General features: G+C 51.6%; 1 protein-coding gene across 2 annotated transcripts in view; it reads left to right on the plus strand.

The window, feature by feature from the left end:
• The window catches only part of LOC119959651 (protein mono-ADP-ribosyltransferase PARP12-like), a 79,105-nt gene that overhangs the window by 25,172 nt on the left and 30,022 nt on the right, over positions 1 to 23,911 (plus strand). For both annotated transcript variants that reach the window (XM_038787838.1, XM_038787841.1), the window contains 2 exons: positions 13,935 to 14,058; positions 17,274 to 17,442. In XM_038787838.1, the coding sequence (XP_038643766.1) occupies positions 13,935 to 14,058; positions 17,274 to 17,442 (293 nt within the window). The remainder of the gene's footprint in view (positions 1 to 13,934; positions 14,059 to 17,273; positions 17,443 to 23,911) is intronic.

Below are 23,911 nucleotides of genomic sequence, written 5' to 3' on the forward strand. Positions count from 1 at the left end.
CTAATAGCACAGTTAGCACAGTTCTCTGTGAGTTCGACTGTCTGCTAAGTGTGGTTACTCTGTCTGACTGAACCAGACTAGCTCTTAGCCACGTGGTGGAGGTGTGAAATTGTAACAACACCCTTGACTGACTCTCTAGATGTTCATCAGTGGCAAGAGGCGGAGTGTGAGTGCCTCGTGTCTTTTATAGTCAGATCCCACCCCTGAGTGTCCTGCCTGCTTATTGGTCATATCCTGTTCTCTGTGTCCATTAGCTGCTTGTCTGTATATCATTATGTGTGTGTCTGCATATCATGACATCTCCCCTTTTTTTAATGTTTGGATGACATATGTGAGCGTATTTACAAGAATAGGGCAATATTAACATATATACATGCAGTGGATGTGAACATATGTACATGTGAAAACATCTGTCTAATGCGAGAACACAGAACATAGCAAACAAAACAAATGTGCATAAGTCCAGTCTCTGGGGCTTGCCTCTGATCCTGGTCGACCGCCGGAGAGGTGGTGGTGGGGACGACAGCGCCTTGATGGGTGGGATTGAAGCCGGACTGGTGGCCTCGTGAGTCGAGGTATGAGGAGGTGGCAAAACAACAGAAGGAAACGCAGCAGAATGTGGTTGAGGGCAGGCAACTCTGCGCAGTGCCCGTCTGTTTCGTCGCACAACAGAACCATCAACCAGACGCACAACATACGAGCGGCCCCGGAGGGGGGGGGGGGGGGGGGGGAGGAAGGGGGGGGGGGGGGGGCGGCAGCCTGTCGAACAACGACAGCTGGAGCTGACCAGCCTCCATCAGAGATCTTGGCCCGAACAGTGTCTAATGGGGATAACACGGGCAAATCGGTGGCATGAGCATCATAGCCCTGTTTTTGCCGGAGTTGCTGCACCTTCTGCAGCACTGGGAGGTGATCCAGGTCTGGCACGTATATGGCTGGATGTGTCATTCGCAGGTCCCTGTTCATCAGGAGTTGAGCCGGCGACATGCCAGTGGACAGTGGGGTCGCCCTGTTCGCAAGCAGCGCAAGGTGAATGTCAGACACAGAATCCGCGGCCTTGCAGATGAGCTGCTTCACTATGTGCACCCGTTTCTCAACTTCTCCGTTTGACTGTGGAGAGTGTGGGCTGGAAGTGACGTGTTTGAACTGATACGACTGGGCAAACAGAGACCATTCATGGCTGCTGAAGCACGGGCCATTGTCACTCATGACAGTGAGTGGGATACCATGCCTGTAGAACATCTCCTTACAGGCCTTGATGATGGTCTGAGATATGAGGTCTGAGAGCTTCACGACTTCAGGTCAATTGGAAAAGTAATCAATGATTAACCCGTAATCACAACCATTTGAATGAAAGAGGTCGAAGCCAACCTTGGATCACGGAGAGGTTTCGATTTCATGCTGCTGAAGTGTCTCCTTACTCTGCGCTGGCTGGAAGCGTTGACAGGTCGCACAGTTAAGGACCATGTTCGCGATGTCCTGGCTGATCCCAGGCCAGTAGACAGCCTGCCTGGCTCTGCGTTTGCTCTTTTCCACACCCAGGTGGCCCTCATGGATTTGACGGAGCACCAATCTCTGGAGACTGTGTGGAATTACAATCTGGTCCAGTTTGAGGAGGATACCATCAACCACCATCAGGTCGTTCTTTACATTGAAAAATTGAGGGCACTGCCCTTTCTGCCAGCCATTGGCTAGATGTTGCATAACATGCTGCAAGAGGGGTTCTTTGGCTGTCTCCTCACGGATACGAATCACCTTCTCATCAGATGCCGGGAGGGTGCTAGTACACAGCTGCACCTGTGACTCAACCTGGGACTCAATTTGCCGGATGACGTTCGGTGGTTCACTAGGCACGGTGATGGAGCGGGACAGTGTATCGGCAATGATGAGCTCCTTGCCAGGCATGTAGACCAGGTCAAAGTCGTACCTTCTGAGTTTGAGGAGGATGCGCTGCAACCGAGGCGTCATGTCATTAAGGTCCTTGTGGATAATGTGGGTCAGGGGCCTGTGATCCGTCTCGACTGAATGTCGGCAGGCCATAGACATAATCGTGAAACTTGAGAATGCCAGTGAGAAGGCCCAGGCATTCCTTCTCGATTTGTGCATACCTTTGTTCGGTGGGCGTCATTGCCCCTGATGCGTAGGCAACCGGTGCCCAGAATGAAGTGTCATCGCTTTGTAGCAGGACCACACCGACGCCAACCTGGCTCGCATCTGTCGAGATTTTCGTTTACCTGTCTGGGTTGAAAAATGCTAAGTGCAGTGGAGAGCTTGGCTTTCAGCTCCAACCACTCTGCCTGATGGGCCGCCTCCCACTCGAAGGCAGTGGACTTCTTCACTAGGTTTCGTAGGGCCATAGTGTGTGAGGCCATGTTTGGGATGAACTTGCCCAGAAAATTGACCATGCCCAGCAATACCACCTTCTTGTCTTCCGGGACCTTCATGGCTGCGATGGCCTTGACCTTGTCTGTGTCTGGGCGCACGCCCAGCTGAGAGATGTGGTCTCCTAGGAACTTGAGTGTCGTCATGCCAAAGCAACATTTGGCCCTGTTCAGCTTCAGGCCATTGGCATGGACATGGCGGAATACCTGCTGGAGACGGGAAACATGCTCCTCAGGGGCCGTGGACCATATGATGACGTCGTCCATGTACACACAAACCCCTTCGATGCCCTCCATCATCTGCTTCGTGATGCGATGAAATATCTCCGATGCCGAGACGATGCTGAATGGCATACGGTTATAGCAGTACCTGCCAAACGGGGTGTTGAAGGTGCAGAGCTTCCTGCTGGACTCATCCAGCTGGATTTGCCAGAATCCATGTGATGCATCTAACTCTGTGAAAAGCCGCGCATGTGCCAGCTCACTGGGGAGTCCCGCTTCGGGATGGGGTAGTGTTCATGCATTATATTCTGGTTGAGATCCTTGGGATCAATGCAGATGCGCAGGTCTCCAGAGGGTTTTTTAGCACACACCATCGAGCTGACCCAGTCAGTCGGTTCGGTTACCCTGGAAATGATTCCCTGCTGCTGCAGCTCCTTGAGCTGTTGCTTCAGGCGCTCCTTCAGTGGAGTTGGGACCCGGCGTGGTGCATGGACCACTGGCTTGGCATCAGGTCGCAGTAGGATCTTGTACCGATATGGCTAAGTGCCCATTCCGTCAAACACATCTGGTTACTGAGCGAAGATGTCGTCAATGCCAGCTTGAAGATTCACGTTGGAGGATGTTGTTGAATAAACCCGCTGCACCAGGTTTAGCTTTTTGCAGGCCTGTGCGCCCAGTAGGGAGCCCTGTCCGGCTTGACAATTTCAAACCTTAGCCGTGCATGGCTGCTCTGGTTGGAGACGAGTAGATGGCAGGACCCCAGTGCCGTGATGGCATTACCGTTATAGTCCAGGAGCTGGCAGGCTGATGGAAGGACCTTGGGGGGCTGCTTGATGTGTTTGAAGTCTGCCTGTGAGAGGAGGTTGGCAGAAGCACCTGTGTCCAGCTGGAACTGGACGGAGCAGCGGTTGACCTGCATCACCGCAAACCATTCGTCCTCCGAAACTACAGCGAGGATGGACTGAATGTGAGATGAGTTAGGTGTGGCATGCTCACGTGTGGTAATGATACCCACTCGGTAGGCGGCCTCCAGGCACTCGTCCTCTGGATCCGTTGTACTGCCAGGATCAGAATCGTTGTTGCACATTCTGGATGTGCTGTCGTCGGAATTGGGAACGCTGGCCTCTGACTGGTGCTGCAGACCTGCACAAGGCTACATAGTGTCCAGGATTCCTGCAGTTTAAACAGCGCTTGCCTCTTGCAGGGCAGTGTCCCTTTCAGTGGGCGTTGCCACAGTTCGGGCACGTCATGATGTTGGGGCCATGATGCGGTGTACGTCATCGCACATGCACAGTGCGGTCGGCAGACGTCTGCACCTGCGCATTGCGGGTGTCGGCCGCTTTGTTATCACGTTCGCATCGCACATGCGTGGGGCTCCGGGAAAAGCGCGCGAGATGGCCGCTGTCTTCAATGCTGAGGTGCTGCATCTGGGAGATGGCCTGCACATACACTGCCATTGGGAGGCAAGTTTCTCATTTTCAGCCGAATTGTATTGGGAATACAGATTTTTTTGCCTGCTCATGCGCTGTACATGTTTCAATCGCGACTGGCAGGGTCATATGCTTGATTTTTAAGAGCTGCTCTCTCAGAGGATCAGAGTGAACTCCAAACACGATTTGGTCTCTGATCATAGAGTCAGCAATATCACCAAAGTTGCAGGACAGCGCTAGCAGGCCGGGGTTAGTTCAGAAGGCACTGAAAGATTCATCTTTACCTTGGAGACGTTGTCTGAATATGTGGCGCTCGAAGATTTCATTGGTGTCCACTTCACAGTGACTATCGAACTTGTCCAGGATGGTCTGAAACTGTCTTGTCCTGGCCTTCGGTGAAGTTAAATGAGTTGAAGAGTTCGATAGTTTGATCACCTGCTGTTGAGAGGAGAAGCGCGATCTTTCTTGCATCAGACACACCCTCGAGGTCTGAGGCTTCGATGTACAGAAGAAACTTTTTCTTGAATGTCCGCCAGTTGGCACTGAGATTGCCGGAGGTCCTGAGCTGGTGAGGATTCTGAATCTTCTCCATGGTGCTGGGATACATTTGCTGGTCATCGCGGAACGGACTGAGGTAAGCCACCTCAAATTAGTAGTCTCCTGGTATCATGTCATGTTAGGTACACTGGTCTAACACTGGCTGCAATTGGATGCAGCTTAGATCAGGAAGATACTCCAGACCTTGAAGTTAATTCAATCAGGTTTATTGAACTAATAGCACAGTTAGCACAGTTCTCTGTGAGTTCGACTCTCTGCTAACTTAAATATGGTTCCTCTGTCTGACTGAACCAGACTAGCTCTTAGCCACGTGGTGGAGGTGTGAGATTGTAACAACATCCTTGACTGACTCTCTAAATGTTCATCAGTGGAAAGAGGTGGAGTGTGAGTGCCTCGTGTCTTTTATAGTCAGATCCCACTCCTGAGTGTCCTGCCTGCTTATTGATCATATCCTGTTCTCTGTGTCCAATAGCTGCTTGTCTGTATATCATTATGTGTGTGTCTGCATATCATGACACCTTTCAGCTGTTATCACTGTTGTAACGTGGCAGTTAAATTGTGCATAGCAAGATCTCACAACAAGGCAATGAGCTAATGACCAGATCATTTGTTTTAATGAAGTCAATTGAGGGATAAATGTCAACCAGGGCGCCGGGCAAACTCTCACCTCCCTCATTGTGATTGTGCCATAGGAATTTTTGTGTTAAAACAGAGAGAGCCTTGGAGCTTGCCAGATTGATAGGCACAATGAAGGCCAATCTGCCCATCTTGGTTTAACTGGAAATAGAAACCTGGAAACATAGAAAGATTTACGATTCAGAAGGCCATCATTTAGCCCATTGTGTCCTTGCCAGCCAGTCTAATCCGACCTTTCCAACTCTAGCTTTTGTAACCCGGACGCTACAGTGCCTCAAGTTATATTTCCAAGTGTTCTTTAATGTGATGAGTTTCTGTCTCTACCGTGTTCCAGACAGTGATTTCCAGGTCTGGGTGAAAGAAATACTCCCAACCTCCCCCCCACTAATCCTTCCAACAATTAGATTAAATCTATGTCTTCTGTCATTGACTCTATTGACCTGTTCGGGTTCTTCCTAACCACTCTACCCAGGAATTTTATACACTTCAATTAAATCTCTCCTTGGCATCTGTTCCAGTGAAAATCCAATGGTTCCTCATCGCTAATATTCTCCAGTCTCAGCAACATCCTCTGTAAGTCTCCTTTGTATCCAGTCTAGTGTGATCGAATCCTTCTTATGGGTGTGGTAACCAGAGCTGCACACGATGCTCTAACTACAGTCTAATTATGTGGTTCCAGTATATCCTCCGTGCTCTCAAACTCAAACTCTTGGAAAGAATCCCATAAGCCTTCTTGGTCACCCTGTCTACCTGTCCAGCCACTATAGAAATCTGTGGATATTCACTCCCAAGTCCCTCTGTTCCTGTTACTGTTTTCTGGCACTTGGTTATCGCCATGTAAGGAGGCACCTACGTACTGAATGTCACCATGGCGACTAACAGCAGACCTTTGAGTTTGTTTACTTATGACAATAACTAAAGTGTGTTCAAGGCTCTTGTTGTTTTGCACGGCATTGATCCAAGTAACCTAACCCTTTGTTTGTCACTTTGGTATTAACTATTGAGACTTCACAAAGTTTCTGTTTGTGGTGAAACTGCTGTTTTCCCTCACGGAGACAGCAGTCTACACTCAATAGAATGGTTAACATGGCCAGCTGTCACTTGATTCGAAGATGTTTTGGACAATGCTCGGCACAACATCGAGGGCCGAAAGGCCTGTTCTGTGCTGTACTGTTCTATGTTCTATGTTGTATCCTCAGGGTTGTGAGTTTCCACAATGGCTCCTCATACCGCTGGACAGGCTAAGTTCAGCCCTGGAGATGGTTTGGCCCATGGGACAGCAGGTCCCACAATGAAGTGGGTTCCAGTGTACAGGACTTGCTTCCCTTCCTTCTCTGTCGCCGCTCTATCTCATCGCACACGTGACTCAAAGTGCAATGCATCTGAATGATTGGTAGGAAGAGCCTCCCTGTTATAGAATATTGCATGTCTGCTCAGTCCGCTATCATCACAATCATTTATTCTGTATTCCCTTGTCCTCGTTGTCCTCAACAAATACGATGATGTGGAGATGCCGGTGTTGGACTGGGGTGAGCACAGTAAGAAGTCTTACAACACCAGGTTAAAGTCCAACAGGTTTGATTCAAACACGAGCTTTCGGAGCTCTGCTCCGTCCTCAGGAAGGAGCTGAGGAAGGAGCTGTGCTCCGAAAGCTCGTGTTTGATTCAAACCTGTTGGACTTTAACCTGGTGTTGTAAGACTTCTTACTGTGCTCAACAAATACATCACCTCACTTCGGACTAAAATCCACTTGCCCCTTTTCAGCCCACCTGACCAGTCCATTGATATCATCCAACACTTTACAGCTTTCTTCCTCACTATCACCCACACGGCCAATTTCTCTGAACCTCTTCATCATTGCCCCCTACATGGTGGTTAAGTCACTGATTACAGGCATCACGGCGGCACAGTGGTTAGCATTGCTGCCTACGGCGCTGAGGACCCGGGTTCGAATCCCTGCCCTGGGTCACTGTCCGTGTGGAGTTCGCACATTCTCCCCGTGTCTGCGTGGGTCTCACCCCCACAACCCAAAGATGTGCAGGGTAGGTGGATTGAACACGCTAAATTGCCCCTTAATTGGAAAAAATAATTGGGTACTCTAAATTTTTTTTTAAAAAGTCACTGATTACATGCCACAAACAGCAATGGGCCCCCATTGAGCTCTGCGGAACACCACCCTCCCCCGAAGCAACTTCCAATCACAAAAACATCCAGTAGCCTCCTGCAACTGAGCCAATTTTCTTTTTTTTTTTAAATGTTTTTATTAAGGTACTTGGAAAATTTTAATAAAAATAACATTAACAATAACATTAGGGCAGCACGGTAGCATTGTGGGTAGCACAATTGCTTCACAGCTCCAGGGTCCCAGGTTCGATTCCGGCTTGGGTCACTGTCTGTGCGGAGTCTGCACATCCTCCCCGTGTGTGCGTGGGTTTCTTCCGGGTGCTCCGGTTTCCTCCCACAGTCCAAAGGTGTGCAGGTTAGGTGGATTGGCCATGATAAATTGCCCTTTGTGTCCAAAATTGCCCTTAGTGTTGGGTGGGGTTACTGGGTTGTGGGGATAGGGTGGAGGTGTTGACCTTGGGTAGGGTGCTCTTTCCAAGAGCCGGTGCGGACTCGATGGGCCGAATGGCCTCCTTCTGCACTGTAAATTCTATGATCTATGATCAACATTAACATGGTATAATAAACATTTCCCCTCATCCCAATCTTCACACACCACAACCATAAAACAATAATCCGGCCCCCTTTACCCCACCCCAGAATACTGCATCTGCTGACATTTTAATTTTCCTCGAGAAAGTCGACGAACGGCTGCCACCTCCGGGTGAACCCGACCATTGACCCTCTTAAGGGGGGAACTTTATTTTCTCGAGACTGAGAAACCCAGCCATGTCACTAACCCAGGTCTCTGCATTCGGGGGCTTCGTGTCTCTCAACATTAACAAGATCTGTCTCCGGGCTACCAGGGAGGCAAAGGCCAAGACGTCAGCCTCTTTCGCCCCCTGAACTCCCGGATCTTCCGACACTCCAAAGATTGCTACCTCTGGACTAGCACTATTCGTGTTTTAGCACCGTGGACATTGCCTTAGCAAAATCCTGCCAAAACCCTCTAAGCTTCGGGCATGCCCAAAACATGTGGACATGATTTGCTGGGCTTCCCGCGCACCTTACACACCTATCCTCCTATCCTCTACCTCAAAAAACTTGCTCATCCAGGCCACTGTCATGTGTGCCCGGTGGACTACCTAAAATTGCCTGGCACATGATGAGGAGCTATTAACCCTGTTTAGGGCATCTGCCCATAGACCCGCCTCTATCTCTCCTCCTAGCTCGTCCACCCACTTGCCCTTAAGCTCCTCCACCGGAGTTTCCTCTGCCTCCGAAAGCTCCTGGTAAATATCCGATACCTTCCCCTCTCCCACCCAGGTACTGGAAACTACTCTATTCTGTATCCCCCGTGGCGGCAGCAGCGGAAAGGCCGGCACCTGGATTCTCAGGTCTCGCACCTGCAAATATCTAAACCCATTCCCTGCTGGCAATTTAAATTTATCCTCCAAGGCTTTCAAGTTGGGAAAGCTCCCATCTATAAATAGATTCCCCCATCCTTCTAATTCCTGCCCTTTGCCATCTCCGGAACCCGCCATCTAGTCTACCCGGTACAAACTGATGCTTATTATAAATCGGGATCCAAATCGATGCTCCCTCCACTCTCTTATATCTCCTCCACTGCCCCCAGATTCTCAGAGCCGCCACCACCACCGGACTTGTGAAGGATCGGGCCGGCGAGAACGGCAGAGGTGCCGTTACCAATGCTCCCAGACTGGTGTCTTTACATGACGCCGCCTCCATCCGCTCCCATGCCGACCCCTCCCAGTAGTAATTGCAGATATTCGGCAGCGCCAACCCACCCTCCCCCCGACTGTGCTCCAGCAACACTTTCTTCACTCGCGGGGTTTTACCCGCCCACATAAAGCCCAAAATAACCTCATTCACCCGCTTGAAAAAGGCCTTTGGGATGAAGATGGGGAGGCACTGAAAGACGAACAGAAATCTGGGGAGGACCGTCATTTTCACGGTCTGTACCCTCGCTGCCAGTGATAGCGGGAGCATGTCCCATCTCTTAATATCCCCTTCCATTTGTTCTACCAACCGGGATAGGTTTAACTTGTGCAGTGCCTCCCATTCCCGGGCCACCTGGATTCCCAGATATCGAAAGCTCTTCCCTACCATTCTAAGCGGTAGCTCTCCCAGTCTCTTCTCCTGTCCTCTTGCCTGGATCGCAAACATCTCGCTTTTCCCCATTTTCAATTTATACCCCCATAATTTGCCGAATTCCCCCAGGACTCGCATTACTTACCCCATCCCCTCCATCGGGTCTGAAATATACAGGAGCAGGTCATCTGCGTAAAGCGAGGTCTGCTGCCCCCCCGAACAAGCTGTTTCCAGTTCCTAGAGGCTGTGAACGCCATGGCCAATGGCTCTATGGCCAGAGCAAACAGCAATGGGGAGAGGGGGCACCCTTGTCTCGTCCCTCGGTGTACTTCAAAATACTCCGACCTCAGCAGGTTCATTTGCACACTCACTACTGGTGCCTGATAGAGCAACCGCACCCAGTCAATAATGCCTTCACCAAACCCAAACCTTCCCAACTCCTCCCACAGGTAATTCCACTCCACCCGATCAAAAGCCATCTCCGCATCCATCGCTACCTCCACCTCCCCTCCTACTGAGGGCATCATAATAACATTCAAAAGCCTTCGAACATTGGCCGTGAGTTGCCTGCCCTTTACAAATCCCGTCAGGTCTTCCCCTATCACCCCCGGGACACAGTCCCCTATCCTTGTGGCCAGTATCTTAGCCAGCAGTTTGGCTTCCACATTCAGTAGAGAAATTGGCCTGTAAGACCCGCATTGCTCCGGATCCTTCTCCTGTTTCAAAATCATTGAACTTTTGCGACATTGTTTGGGGGAGGACTCCCTTCTCTCTTGCTTCATTAAATGTCCTCACCAGCAGTGGGCTCAATATCTCTGAAAACGTCTTATAGAATTCCTCCAGGTAGCCATCCAGCCCCGGGGCCTTGCCCGACTGCATGCCCTCCAGCCCCTTGATTATTTCCTCAATCTCAATTGGGGCTCCCAGCCCCTCCACCAGGTCCTCCTCCACCCTCGGGAACCTCAACTGATCCAAAAACTGCCTCATCCCCTCCACCCCAGCCGGGGGTTACGACTCATATAATTTACTATAGAAGTACAGCACGGTAGCATTGTGGATAGCACAATCGCTTCACAGCTCCAGGGTCCCAGGTTCGATTCCGGCTTGGGCCACTGTCTGTGTGGAGTCTGCACATCCTCCCCGTGTGTGCATGGGTTTCCTCCGGGTGCTCTGGTTTCCTCCCACAGTCCAAAGATGTGCAGGTTAGGTGGATTGGCCATGATAAATTGCCCTTAGTGTCCAAAATTGCCATTAGTGTTGGGCGGGGTTACTGGGTTATGGGGATAGGGTGGAGGTGTTAACCTTGGGTTGGGTGCTCTTTCCAGGAGCCGGTGCAGACTTGATGGGCCGAATGGCCTCCTTCTGCACTGTAAATTCTGGAAGAAAAAAAAAAGTCCTTAAACGTCTCGTTCACCCCCGCTGGGTCCAGGACCGTATTACCGTCTCGACTCTTTACTTTACCCATTTCCGTAGCCACCTCTCTTTTCCTGAGCTGATGCGCTAAAATTCTGCTTGCCTTTTCTCCGTACTCACAGATTGCCCCCCTTGCCTTCCTCAACTGTTCCACTGCTTTCCCTGTGGTCAACAGCCCAAACTCCACCTGTAACCTCCGCCGCTCCCTCAGTAGCCCCGCGTCCGGGGCCTCCGAGTATCTCCTGTCCACCTGGAGTATCTCCTCCACTAACCTGTCCCTTTCAACCCGTTCCACCTTTTCTCTGTGGGCCTGTATCGAGATTAATTCCCCTCTGACCACTGCCTTCAGAGCTTCCCAGACCGTCGCTGCAGAGACCTCCCCCGTATCATTTGTTTCCAGGTAGTTCTGGATGGGCTTGTTAACCCGCCCACAGACTGCCTCGTCCGCTAGCAGCCCCATATCCAATCTCCACAGTGGGAGTTGCCCTCTCTCCAAACTAACCCGTAGATCCACCCAGTGTGGGGCATGATCCGACACTGCGATTGCCGAATACCTAGTATCCACCACCTTCGGTATTAGCGCCCTGCTCAGAACAAAAAAGTCGATGCGAGAGTATACCTTGTGGACATGTGAGAAAAAGGAAAATTGCTTTGCCCTTGGCCGTGCAAACCTCCATGGGTCTACTCCCCCCGTCTGTTCCATAAACCCCTTCAATTCCGTTGCCTCAGCCGGCCTCCTCCCTGTCCTGGATTTTGACCGGTCCAATTCCGGATCAATGACTGTGTTGAAGTCCCCTCCCATGATCAGGTTATGTGACTCTAAGTCTGGGATCTTACCTAACACCCGCCTCATAAATTCCACGTCGTCCCAATTCGGAGCATATATGTTCACAAGTACCACTCGCACCCCCTCCAGCTTCCCACTCACCATTATGTGCCGACCCTCTTGTCTGACATGATTCTCCCTGCCTCGAATGCCACTCGTTTGTTGATCAAGATCGCTACCCCCCTGGTCTTTGAGTCAAGCCCTGAGTGAAATACTTGGTGAACCCACCCCTTTCTCAATCTCATCTGGTCTGTAACCTTTAGGTGTGTCTCTTGTAGCATTGCCACATCCGCCTTCAGCTCCCCACCCCCCCCCCCCCCCACCCCCGCCAGCAACAACACTCGATACCCAACCCCCCCAAGTGAAGCTCCAGCTTAACACCAGCTCGCCGCCCACTGGGCTTCCGAGAGTCAGCTGACCCATGCTGACTTGATAGCCCCCGCCCCTGGCACCAAGCAGTCTGTCTTCCCATTGTTCTCTCACCTCTCCCCCACTTGGACAAACATATTAAAAGCATCACATTACCCAGTAAACAAACATCAGGAAAAAAAACTGAAGAAACAGCCATTTTAGAAAAAATAATCACCCAAAAAACAGAACCAACCACAAAGCCCATCCTCCCCTCTAACCAGCTCCCTGCAAGACAAAGTTACCGTTAGCCATCAAACAGCCCCTTATTACACACACCACTACTTATATTTATACAACCCAGCACAAAAAATCGCCGTGACAGTACTTCTCCAAGGCTTCAGTGTCTCTTAATTCGCCTCCAGCTTCATTTCTTTAATAAAGGTCAATACTTCATCTGACGTTTCAAAGTAGAAGTCCCGTTCTTCATGTGTGACCCACAGACGGGCTGGGTACAGCATCCCAAACTTCACCCCCTTCTTAAAGAGGGTCGTTTTTGCCCAATTGATCCCAGCTCGCCTCTTGGCCCGATCTGCGCCCAGGTCCTGATAAATGCGCAGCTCACAGTTCTCCCATTTGCTGCTCCGTTCCTTCTTGGCCCACCGCAGAACATGTTCTTTATCCAGGAATTGGTGAAAGCGGACCACCATGGCCCTCGGCGTCTCGTTCGCTCTGGGCTTCTTCGCGAGGGCTCTGTGCACTCAATCCACTTCCAGGGGCCGAGGGAACGCCTCAGCCCCCATCAACTTCTCCAACATGTCCGTCACATAAGTCCTTGCATCCGATCCTTCACTGCCTTCAGGGAGGCCGACAATTCTAAGGCTCTGCCTCCTCGACCTGTTCTCCAGGCCCTCCAGCTTCTCCTGCATTCTTTTCTGGCGGTCGTTCATCATCTCCACCTTGGTCTCCAGCACGGTTATGTATTCCTCGTGCTCGGACACCTTTTCCTCCACCTCCTGGATCGCTCCCCTGTGGGCCTCTTGATTCTGCACAACTTGATCAATCGAAGCCTTAATCGGGTCCAGCGTGTCCTTCTTCAGCTTGGCAAAGCAATCCTCGAAAAACATCACCAGCTGCTCCGTCGACCACTATGCTTCTTCCCGCAGCCCTACTTCTCCGCCATGCTTTCCCGTGTTGCCGGCTCTGCTCGCGTCTTTCTTATAGAACTTTGTCTTCTTACAAGGCCACTTCTGGTCCAATTCTCCATACACCGGAGGGGGATTTCTCCTCACTGTCTCACTCTTCCCCAATTTATCCCATAAAATCCGGGGGGAAACGGGGAAGAAGGTCCAAAAGTCCGTCACAGGCGGGAGCTATCAAATGTGTGACCTACTCCTCCATGGCCGCCACCAGAAGCCACTGAGCCAATTTTCTGACCAGTCTGCCATGTGTTACCTTGTCAAAAACCTTGCGAATGTCACCTAGACTACATCAAGTCTATTACCCTCATGGGATCCTTCTTGGTTACCTCCTCAAAATATTTCCTCAGACGAGTCAGCACAGCCTTCCCATTAATAAATCCATGCTGATTAACTCATGTCTGTCGAAACGCCGGTTTGCGCTGTCTCTCATCACCAAGCTTTGGCTCATTGTCCTATAATTCTTCAGTCTATCTCTTTATCTCCCTTTTAGCAACAAAACAGTGTTAGCAGTTTGGGGAGACGATGGCGTAGTGGCAATGTCACTGGACTAGTAATTCAGAGGCCCAGGCTGATGCTCTGGGGATGGGCAGGGGGTTTCCAGTTTCACCACACGCACATTCAACAAATTTGCAAAATATGTGGAAGGGAAAACCACAGGAGAATAAGCAGAAATAATCTCCTTGTACATTTGTGTTTCCCTCAGATAAGTGTAAGCTGGTTCACTTCAAGCTCCCTTATCGTTGGCAAGTTGATGAGGACGGATGGAAGGATCTCCCAGACATGGAGCAGATTGAAAAGGATTACTGCGATCCTTACTGCATACAGAGGTAAGCTTGATCTCAGGATGCAGAGCAGGGCTGTCTAAGACGTTTTCTTCCCTGACCTAGATTATTGGTTGTCTTCTCCTTCAGATTGGTTTGTAAAATCTTTATTCATAGTACAAGTAATGCAATATTAGAATATGTTATATTGTAATTATAGTGATTAGTTGGCTAGCCAAGGCACTGTCTCGAAGAAAGCAATGGGGAGTATAGACTGCCTAAGATGTTTCCTCCTGCAGAATAAATTGTTGCGATAGTGTGAAATTTGGCATTCTTGCATTTGACCTGATGAGTGCAAGATGAAAAACTTTGATAACATGTCTCTCCTTTCAGAAATATTCAAGTTCTGTACCACCAAGTGACTGTATATTTATAAAATATTATGTCATAAGGACCAATTGGCCTCATACCCTGTATCAATTTTCTATATTATATAAATGTTGTCTTTCATCAGGTGTACATGGCAAAATGTCATCACAAATTCACTTAACTTTTTCACAACCAGGGGTCACAGCATATCGAGAGGGTCGTGGAGATGAGATTTCATAGTCAGCAGAGGTGGCTTGCATTTATATAGTGCCTTTCATGACTTTTGGATGTCTCAAAGTGCATTACAGTCACTGGAGTGCTTTTGAAGTCACTGTTGTAGTGCAGGGAACACAGCGGTGAGTTTATGCACAGCAAGATCTCACAGACAGTAATGTGCTAATGACCATCTATCTGTTTCAGTGATGTTGGATGAGGGATGAATATTGGTCTGGACATGGGATATTTTAGCTCTGGCTGAAAGGGAAGGTGGGACCTTGCTTTTAACATCTTATCTGTGATGACTGGAAGACTTTAGGAATATTGGATTCTACCTATTGGGCAATTTAAGGGTTAAACACCTGTGGTTATAGTGTATTTGACTGCAGTAGTCATGGTTGTTTAAAAATAATTCAGTTTTGCAGGGCCTGGGTGCTTCTAGCAAAATTGACAAATGTGTTTTTCAATCTGGTCTAATGGACTTTGGTTTGACTGGGAAAGTTGCTGGGAAGTTAATGTGCTTGGCATCCTGCAGAGTTCATTAGTTTTTTAGCTTGGGGAGAGGAGGTCATTGCAGGGTGGAGCCCAGGAATGCAGAGAGACTTTTTGAAAAGCTTTAGAGAGACAGTTTTTGGAGAAAGGTTTGGAGAAAGGAGTTGAATTCTGATCTGCCTGACACTGAGTCCACAACTCTCCCACAGCAAGATAGACTAAGAGCTTATGTTTCTTTTCTTGTCGTTCAATGGGAAATTTAGTAGTGTTTAAAGGGTAAATTGTAAGCTGTTCTTTTTGAGTGTGAAGTTAATAAAAGTTAATATTGCATTTATAGAGGGCAGCACGGTGGCGCAGTGGGTTAGCCCTGCAGCCTCACAGCGCCGAGGTCCCAGGTTCGATCCCGGCTCTGGGTCACTGTCCGTATGGAGTTTGCACATTCTCCCCGTGTTTGCATGGGTTTCGCCCCCACAACCCAAAGATGTGCAGGGTAGGTGTGGAAAAAATGAATTGGGTACTCAAAATTGTTTTTTAAAATCTTGCATTTATAATAAAGTTTTGTTTTAGAAATACCTTGGGTGGGATTCTCTGATCCTGAGGCTACGTGTTAACACCTTCGTAAACACCATCGCGTCAATGGGCTAACGGCGTCAACAGGTCCCAGGATCAGCGATCCTTGCGCCTTACAGGAGGCCAGCACAGCACTGGAGTGACTCATGCAGCTCCAGCTGTCGATACCGTTGTCAAATGGGCAGTGTGGGTCTGGGCATGCGCGATGCGGCCGGTGCAAACTCGAGCATGCGCGCTAATTTCCTTCTCCGTGCCGGCCCGACGCCACATGCCCTAGAGCTACAGGGGCCTGGCAAATAGTAAAAGAGGCCTCCACCAGGAGAAGCCGGCTTGCCAAATGATAGGCCCCGATCGCGGGCCAGGCCACGGTGGAGGCTCCCCCCCCCCGGGGGTCGCCCCCCCCCCCCCCCCCCCGGCCTGGGGTCGGACCCGACCCCCCCCCCCCCCCACTCTGGGGTCGGACCCCCCCCCCCCCCCAAACCAGGCCGCCCCCCTGCAGGATGGACGCCGTGGTCCCGCCGGATAAGACTACAGCCGCGATTCTCCGCAACCACGATGGGTGGGAGAATAGCGGGAGGTCCACTCCCGCACCTCCCGCTGTTCTCCCACCCCCCTCAAAATGGCGTGTCCGGTTTTCCTACACGCCGCTCGGAGAAACGCGGCGGCCCGCGATTCTCCGACCCGGATGGGCCGAGCGGCCTACCGTTCCCAATCTGTTCACGATGGCGGCAACCACACCCGGTCACTGCCGTCATGAACATGGCGCGGCAGGTAAGTGTGGGACCTAGGGGGGGCGGATCGGGGATCGGGCACAACGACCGTGCACGGGAGGGGACTGGCCCGCGATCGGTGCCCACCGATCGTCGGGCCGATGTCTCAAGGGGACGCACTCTTTCCCCTCCGCCGCCCCGCAAGATCACGTCTTGCAGGGCGGCTGAGGGGAAAGACGGCAACCGCGCATGCGCGGATTTGAGCTGTCCAACACGCGCATGCACGGCTGACGTCATTAGGCGCCGCCGCGGTGTCATTTTAGCGCACCGGGCCTTGAAGCCAGGGACAAGGCCCGGCCTCCGAGTTTCCCGGTACGGCCCGCCTATCCCCCCTGGTAGGGGAGAATAGGGGGCCAGGAGAGGCTTCCGACGCCGTCGTGAACCTCTCCAGGTTTCACGACGGCGTCGGGCCTTGCGGAGAATTTCGCCCCACATGCCAACGGCGCCGGTGGGACTCGGCCTATCTCGGCGGCCACTTGGCCCATCCCGCACGGAGAATCGGCGGAGGGTTGTAGAATCCCGCCCAGAGAGTTAGCTCATGGTCATGGCCCATGATGCCGGTGTAGATTACTAGACATCTGACTTTCTTTTTTTTTAATTTAAAGTACCCAATTAATTTTTTCCAATTAAGGGGCAATTTAGTGTGGCCAATCCACCTACCCTGCACATCTTTGGGTTGTGGGGGTGAAACCCACGCAGACACAGGGAGAATGTGTAAACTCCACATGGATATTGAACCAGGCCGGCATTAAACCTGGGACCTAGGCGCCGTGAGGCAGCAGTGCTAACCACTGCGTCACCTGCTGCCCCTTCTGACATTCTTTTTGAGCTACAACTGAATAGACTGTTTGTTTTCTGCGACAGAGCAGGACTACCGGCTGTTAATTTCAGGACAATGACCAACAACTTGAATAGGGTGAGGAGGCTTTCCACCGCATCTTCTGTCACTAAACCTCCGCACTACACCCTGACCACAGAATGGCTCTGGTACTGGCAGGCTGACACTGGAGTGTGGATGGAATTTGGTAAACAGGTGAGCTTTTAGTTTCCTACATGGAGTTCCTTGGGTAGTTCAGTTGGTACAGCATCGCCTCCCTTTAAATGCACCAATGTTATTGGCCTGAATTACTTGTGATATCAAATTCCCAAATTCTAACCATTCTCCAGGTAAAATGTTCCTCTTGAATTGAATTGTATTTATTAATGAACTCACATTTGTGTCCTCTTGTTTTGAACTCAGTCCACGTTTTTAAAAATGTAGTCTTTCACAGATGTGGGTGTTGTTAGCCAAAATTTGCTGCCCATCCCTAATTGTCCTTGAATGGAGTGACTTCACATGTGAAGATATATTCTCTCTATCCATCCTGTCAAACCCCTTCACAATCTTAAAGACCTCTATCGGGTCACTTTTCCAACCTTCTCTTTTCCAAAGTGCTCCAGTCTGTTTAGTTTTTCCCACTAGTTATATTTTCTCAGTTCTGGTATCATCCTTGTATTTTTTGTTGCAATTTCACTGGGGCTTCAATATCCTTTCTTGCAATATGCAGACCATAATATTCTCCCCTTGCCTGGATGAGTGCAGCGCTACAAGCTCAACACCATCTGGGACAAAGCAGCCCGATTAATTGATACCCCGTCACAATGTGAAACATTCACTCCCTCCACCACCACCACACAGTGTGCACCATCTACAAGATGCACAGCAGCAACTCACCTAGGCTCCTTAGGCACCATCTTCCAAACCACCAACCTCTACTACCTAGCAGAACAAGGGTAGTGATGTACCATCAATTCGACTCAAGGCACAATTAGGATCCGAACTGTGGCTTTAATCAGCTAGTTGTTAGCCCGGTGGTCGACTACAGAGTAAGGCCGACCGCCGGGAACTCTGGGTACTTATACCCCACCTCAGAGGCGGGGCCCACTTGCCTCTCGACCAATTGGAGAGCAGTCACATGACTAGTCCCAACCAATCGGGCGAGAGGCACATGACCAGCCAGAGCCAATGGGAAGCCAGTGCTCTGCACCAATAGTAGTGCTCATATCCATACCACCACAGGTAGCAGATGCTTACGAACACCGGCAGCTCCCGGGTTTCCTCTGAGTGACTCACCAGCATGACAAGAGCATGTATCACTGCTCCTCTATTATCCCTCAGTCAAGCTTGAGGCACTCCCTACCCATGGTCTGCAGTGGTTCAAAGAAGTGGCCCACCACCTCCCCATGGGCATCACAGAATGGACAGTAGATACTAGCCGTGTCAGTGTTAGCACCTTCTTGAATGCTTTTGGAAAATCCAGAAAAACCATGAGTGGGATTCTTCCAACCCGGCGCTGGACCGGAGTATCCCCATGACTGACGCGAATCGCGCCATGCCGCCCTGACCTTGGCATGCGATTCTCCGCAGAGCGGAGAATTGGCACCATTGGCGCCGGCGTGGTTGGTGTGGTGTCAGTCGGGGGCCGCTCTACGCGCTGGCCCGCCGTTTCTCGGCCTGGGGTGGGCCAAGCGGCCGTCGTAAAAAAGCCGAGTCCCACCAGTGCCGTCCACAGCTGCTATCAGCCAGCGGGAACTCAGCATGGAAGGGTCGGGGGCAGCCTGTGGGGTGGGTGGGGGGGGTCCGACCCCGGGGGTGGAGGGTCCGGTCCGACCGGGGTGGGGGGGCTGACCCCGGGGGGGGGGGGGGGGTCCGGTCCGACCGGGAGAGGGGGGGGGCGACCCCGGGGGTGGGGGGTCCGGTCCGACCGGGGTGGGGGGTCCTCCGATGTGGCCTGGCCCGCGATTGGGGCCCACCGATCGGCAGGCTGACCTGTCTGGCTGGGGACCTCCTTTCTTCGGCGCCGGCCCCTGTAGCCCTGCGTCAGGGCAGGCGCATTGAAGGGAGCCACTGCGCATGCTCGCTTTGGCGCCGGTGCCACTGCGCATGCGCGGATCCTGCACCGCCCAATTGACGGCGGGATCAGCAGCTGGAGCGGCGTGAAGCGCTCCAGTGCCCTGTTGGGGCCAGAACTGCTAAATCTGAAGCCGTGTTGACGTCGTCGAGAAACGCGACAGTGTTTCCGATGGCGTCAACACTTAGCCTCAGGATCACAGAATCTCGCCCCTTGTTCTGGTTTCCCCTTATCCATTTTACTCGATACATCAAAAAACCTTTTCCTAAATCGCTGTACAAAAAGACTGCATTTATTTATATAGCGCCTGTCACGATTACCGAATACCTCAACGTATGTACAGCCGGGCGGCAAGGTGGCGCAATGGGTTGTCCTGTTGCCTCGCGGAGCCGAAGTCCTGGTTCGATCCCGTCTCTGGGTCACTGTCCGTGTGGAATTTGCGCATTCTCCCTATGTTTGCGTGGATTTTGCCCTCATGGGCCAGGGATGTGCAGGTAAGGTTAATTGGCCACGCTAGTTCGCCCCTTAATTGGAAAAAATGAATTGGGTAATCTTAATTTCTTTGAAACGAAAAGTATGTACAGCCAATGAAGTACTTATCGAAGTGTCGTCATTGTTGTGACGCAGGGTACACGACAACCAATAACTGCACAGTGAGATCCCACAAACAGCTGCATGATGATGACCAGATAATCTGTCTGTGATGTTGATTGAGGGATAAATATTGGCCAACCAAGGAGAACGCCCCTGGTCTTCTTAAAAATAGCACAGTAAGGGCAGCACGGTGGCCTAGTGGTTAGCACAACCGCCTCACGGCGCTGAGGTCCCAGGTTCGATCCCGGCTCTGGGTCACTGTCTGTGTGGAGTTTGCACATTCTCCCCGTGTCTGCGTGGGTTTCGCCCCCACAACCCAAAAATGTGCAGAGTAGGTGGATTGGCCACGCTAAATTGCCCCTTAATTAGAAAAAATAATTGGCTAATCTAAATTTATAAAAAAAAAAAAAAAAAAATAGCACAGTGGGATCTTTTAAACGTCTCATTTGATGAAAGGTCACTTTTGTGAGGGCCACGAAGAATCCAGCACGAGTCTTCAGGATACAAAGAAATAACATTTATTTACAATAACATATATATACAACAGCAGCAACTTCCCTTGCAGCTAACTCCTCTCTCTCTCTCTGCTGGTTCCAAACTGGCCAGCTTTATTTATGCAGGGAGTCTGCTAATGATTTCTCCGCCCCCCTCATTGGGGAAGCTCATACTCCCACAGGATTGTGGGATTGTCATTAGTCCCCAGCCAATGGTAAGCAGGCAGGTTATAACATTCCTCCCCCCAAAGTCCAAGGAATCCACCGAAGACCCTGGGGAAGGAGGGCGCCGGACTCATTTTGCCGCAGGCCGGACCCCATTTGCTCGAGGCGCTGGATCGGGCGGCGTGTAACGAGATGGAGACCGGCGCTTCCGTGATGAACGGCGTAACGGTTGTACATCCACGGCCCGTGGGCCCGAGGATTCCCTCTCTGAGGTGTCTTGTGTCTCCATCTCGGAGTCAGAGTCTGCTGCCTCCGTCATCTCGGTGTCTTTATCTCCACGCGGTTCTGTCACGACCTGCGCAGGCTTTGAGTGAGGTACCAGAGGAAGATTGTGAGGAATACTTTCCATTTTGTCTGGTCTCTGCGGCTGTAGGAATGAGCTCCTGGGGTGGGGAATCTTTGGAAGGGATAGTCTTCTGGACCGAACATGATCTACATGTTGGCGCTGGAGACGACCCTGGGCTTGCACCTGGTAAGAGATAGGGCCCGTTTGGCGAAAGATTACGCCAGGGAACCACTAGGCACCACCAGCAAAATTCCAAACGAACACTGTGTCACCGGGCCCAAACTGCCAAATCGGCCGATGCCGAGAAAAACCATGTCCCTGCCGTTCTGGTGTGCGGCGTACATTTGCGCCAATGTCTGGGAAAACCAAGCTAAGGCGGCTGCGAAGTCTCCGGCCCATTAGGAGTTCTGCGGGAGCTACCCCAGTCACCGCATGGGGGGTGGTCCTATATGAAAACAAAAAACGATCTAGTCTCGTGTCCATCGAACCGCAAGACTGGCTAGAACATAGAACAGCACAGAACAGGCCCTTCGGCCCTCGATGTTGTGCCGAGCAATGATCACCCTACTCAAACCCACGTATCCACCCTATACCCATAACCCAACAACCCCCCCCCCCCCAACCTTACTATTTTAGGACACTACGGGCAATTTAGCATGGCCAATCCACCTAACCCGCACATCTTTGGACTGTGGGAGGAAACCGGAGCACCCGGAGGAAACCCACACACACACGGGGAGGACGTGCAGACTCCGCACAGACAGTGACCCAGCCGGGAATTGAACCTGGGACCCTGGAGCTGTGAAGCATTTATGCTAACCACCATGCTACCGTGCTGACCTTCTTGAGGCCTCGTTTGAATGTCTGCACTGCGCGCTCCGCCAACCCATTTGAAGTCGGGTGGTATGGGGCAGTGCGGATGTGGCATATGCCGTTCATCTTCATGAACCTCGCAAACTCCTTACTTGTGAACAGAGTGCCATTGTCCGTGACCAGCACCTCAGGGAGGCCATGCGTACTGAAAGACAAACGCATCTTCTCGATTGCTGCGCAGGACGCTGTGCCTCCCATCTTATGCACCTCTAGCTATTTAGACTGGGCGTCGATTAATAGCAGGAACATGGATCCTTGAAAAGGGCCGGCGAAATCCGCATGCAAGCACGCCCAAGGCCGCCCTGGTCATTCCCAGTGATGTAGGGGCGTGGCCGGCGGAAGCTTCTGATGCTCCTGGCAAATGGAGCAGTTCTGGGCCACCTTCCCAATGTCGGTGTCGAGGCCTGGCCACCAGACATAACTCCGGGCCAACATTTTCATTTTGGTCACACCCAGATGCCCATTGTGCAAGTCTCTCAGTATCAGCTCCTGTACTTTTTCCGGGACAATCTCACACATCCCCCACAAAAGGATGCCGTCTTCCACGCTGAATTCGGACAGCTTGGAGGAAAATGCCCTCAACTCGCCTGGGAGCTGTCTATGCTGCCCACCATACAGGACTATGTGCCGAACCTTTGACAGGACTGGCTCCGTCTGGGTCCACTCACGGATCTGTGATGCCGTGACAGGCAAGGTGTCCATAAAATTTAGGGCTGCAACCACCTCACCGGGCGTGGGGGTCGACATGGGGCCGGTCGATAAAGGTAAGCGGCTCAGGCGCCCGCAGAACTCCTGTATCCTCTCAAACCAGATATTGCCAGACTTCCATGTTTCAAATGACACATTTTTCTGTATTTTCAAGAACAATATGGCCGGGAGGCAGGGTCCAGCTCCAACTGTAGGTAGGCCTGACTCATATCTAATTTTGTGAACGAGAGTCCGCCTGCAAGCTTCGCGTAGAGGTCCTCTATGCGAGGCATTGGGTATTGGTCGAGTCGGGAAGCCATATTCACTACGTTTATAGTCGCCGCACAAGTGAACTGTGGCATCTGGCTTCATTACAGGTACAATTGGTGCTGCCCAGTCAGCGAAACGGACGGGCCTGATGATACCCAAAGTCTCCAAACGAGTGAGCTCCCCTTCTACCTTCTCGAGCAAGGCGTAAGGCACCGGGCGCGCCCGGAAATAGCGCGGCGTGGCTCCTGGTTCAACTTGGATACGGGCTACAGCCCCTTTTATTTTCCCCAAACCGGGCTGGAATACATCTGGGTATCGTCCTAGCACCTGTCAACCCTCCAGAAGCTGGAGGATGTGCTGCCACTGCAACCGCAAATGTCACAACCAGTCCCGACCCAACAGGCTGGGCCCATGGCCGAGCACCACGATAAGTGGGAAACGCCCTCCTGGCGTCCATAAACAACAGGGGTCATCATAGTTCCTGCAATGTCCAATGGTTCCCCCGTGAGGGGGCCAACCTGGCCTGTGTGTCGGTTAATGTAAGGGTCTGTATACCCTGCTTGATGCAGTCGAATGTCCTCTGGGCGATCACAGAGACCGCTGCACCAGTGTCCAACTCCATCACAAGCGGGTGACCATTGACCCGTACTGTCACTTTAATGGGGGCCACATGGGGAGCTGCCACACAATGCAGCTGCAGGCAGTCATCCTCCGTCTCCACGTCCTCGGGAGTAGTCGCTGCAGGTTCAACAAATGAAAGGTATGGCCCCTGGGCTGGCCCCAGTTTCGGTCGGAACGACGGCGGCTCTGGTGCCCCCAGGACTGGCGTCCGCGACGGGGTCGGCGCCCACAAGTCTGACATGGACATAACTCCTCATCCATTGGCTCTGGAGAAGGCTCCCTTCAGGGAGGAATGCCCGACGGCCATTGGCGTCGATCCGGACGTTGCCTCGCCCAAGGTACCGCAGGGGTGCAGGGGGACGCTTTCGGTCGGAAAGGGTTGCGCCCCAAGGCATGCACCTCCATTCCCTGAAGCTCCTGCACTCCTCGTTCTGCGCTCTCTTGGGACAATACTATTTGAATGGCCTGATGAAAAGTCAATGTTGGCTCAGCTAACAACTTTCTCTGGGTGGCCGCATTGTTAATACCGCAAACCAAACGGTCGTGTAACATTTCTGACAA

This window comes from Scyliorhinus canicula, chromosome 2 (assembly GCF_902713615.1).
Source record: "Scyliorhinus canicula chromosome 2, sScyCan1.1, whole genome shotgun sequence".
NCBI lineage: Eukaryota > Metazoa > Chordata > Chondrichthyes > Carcharhiniformes > Scyliorhinidae > Scyliorhinus > Scyliorhinus canicula.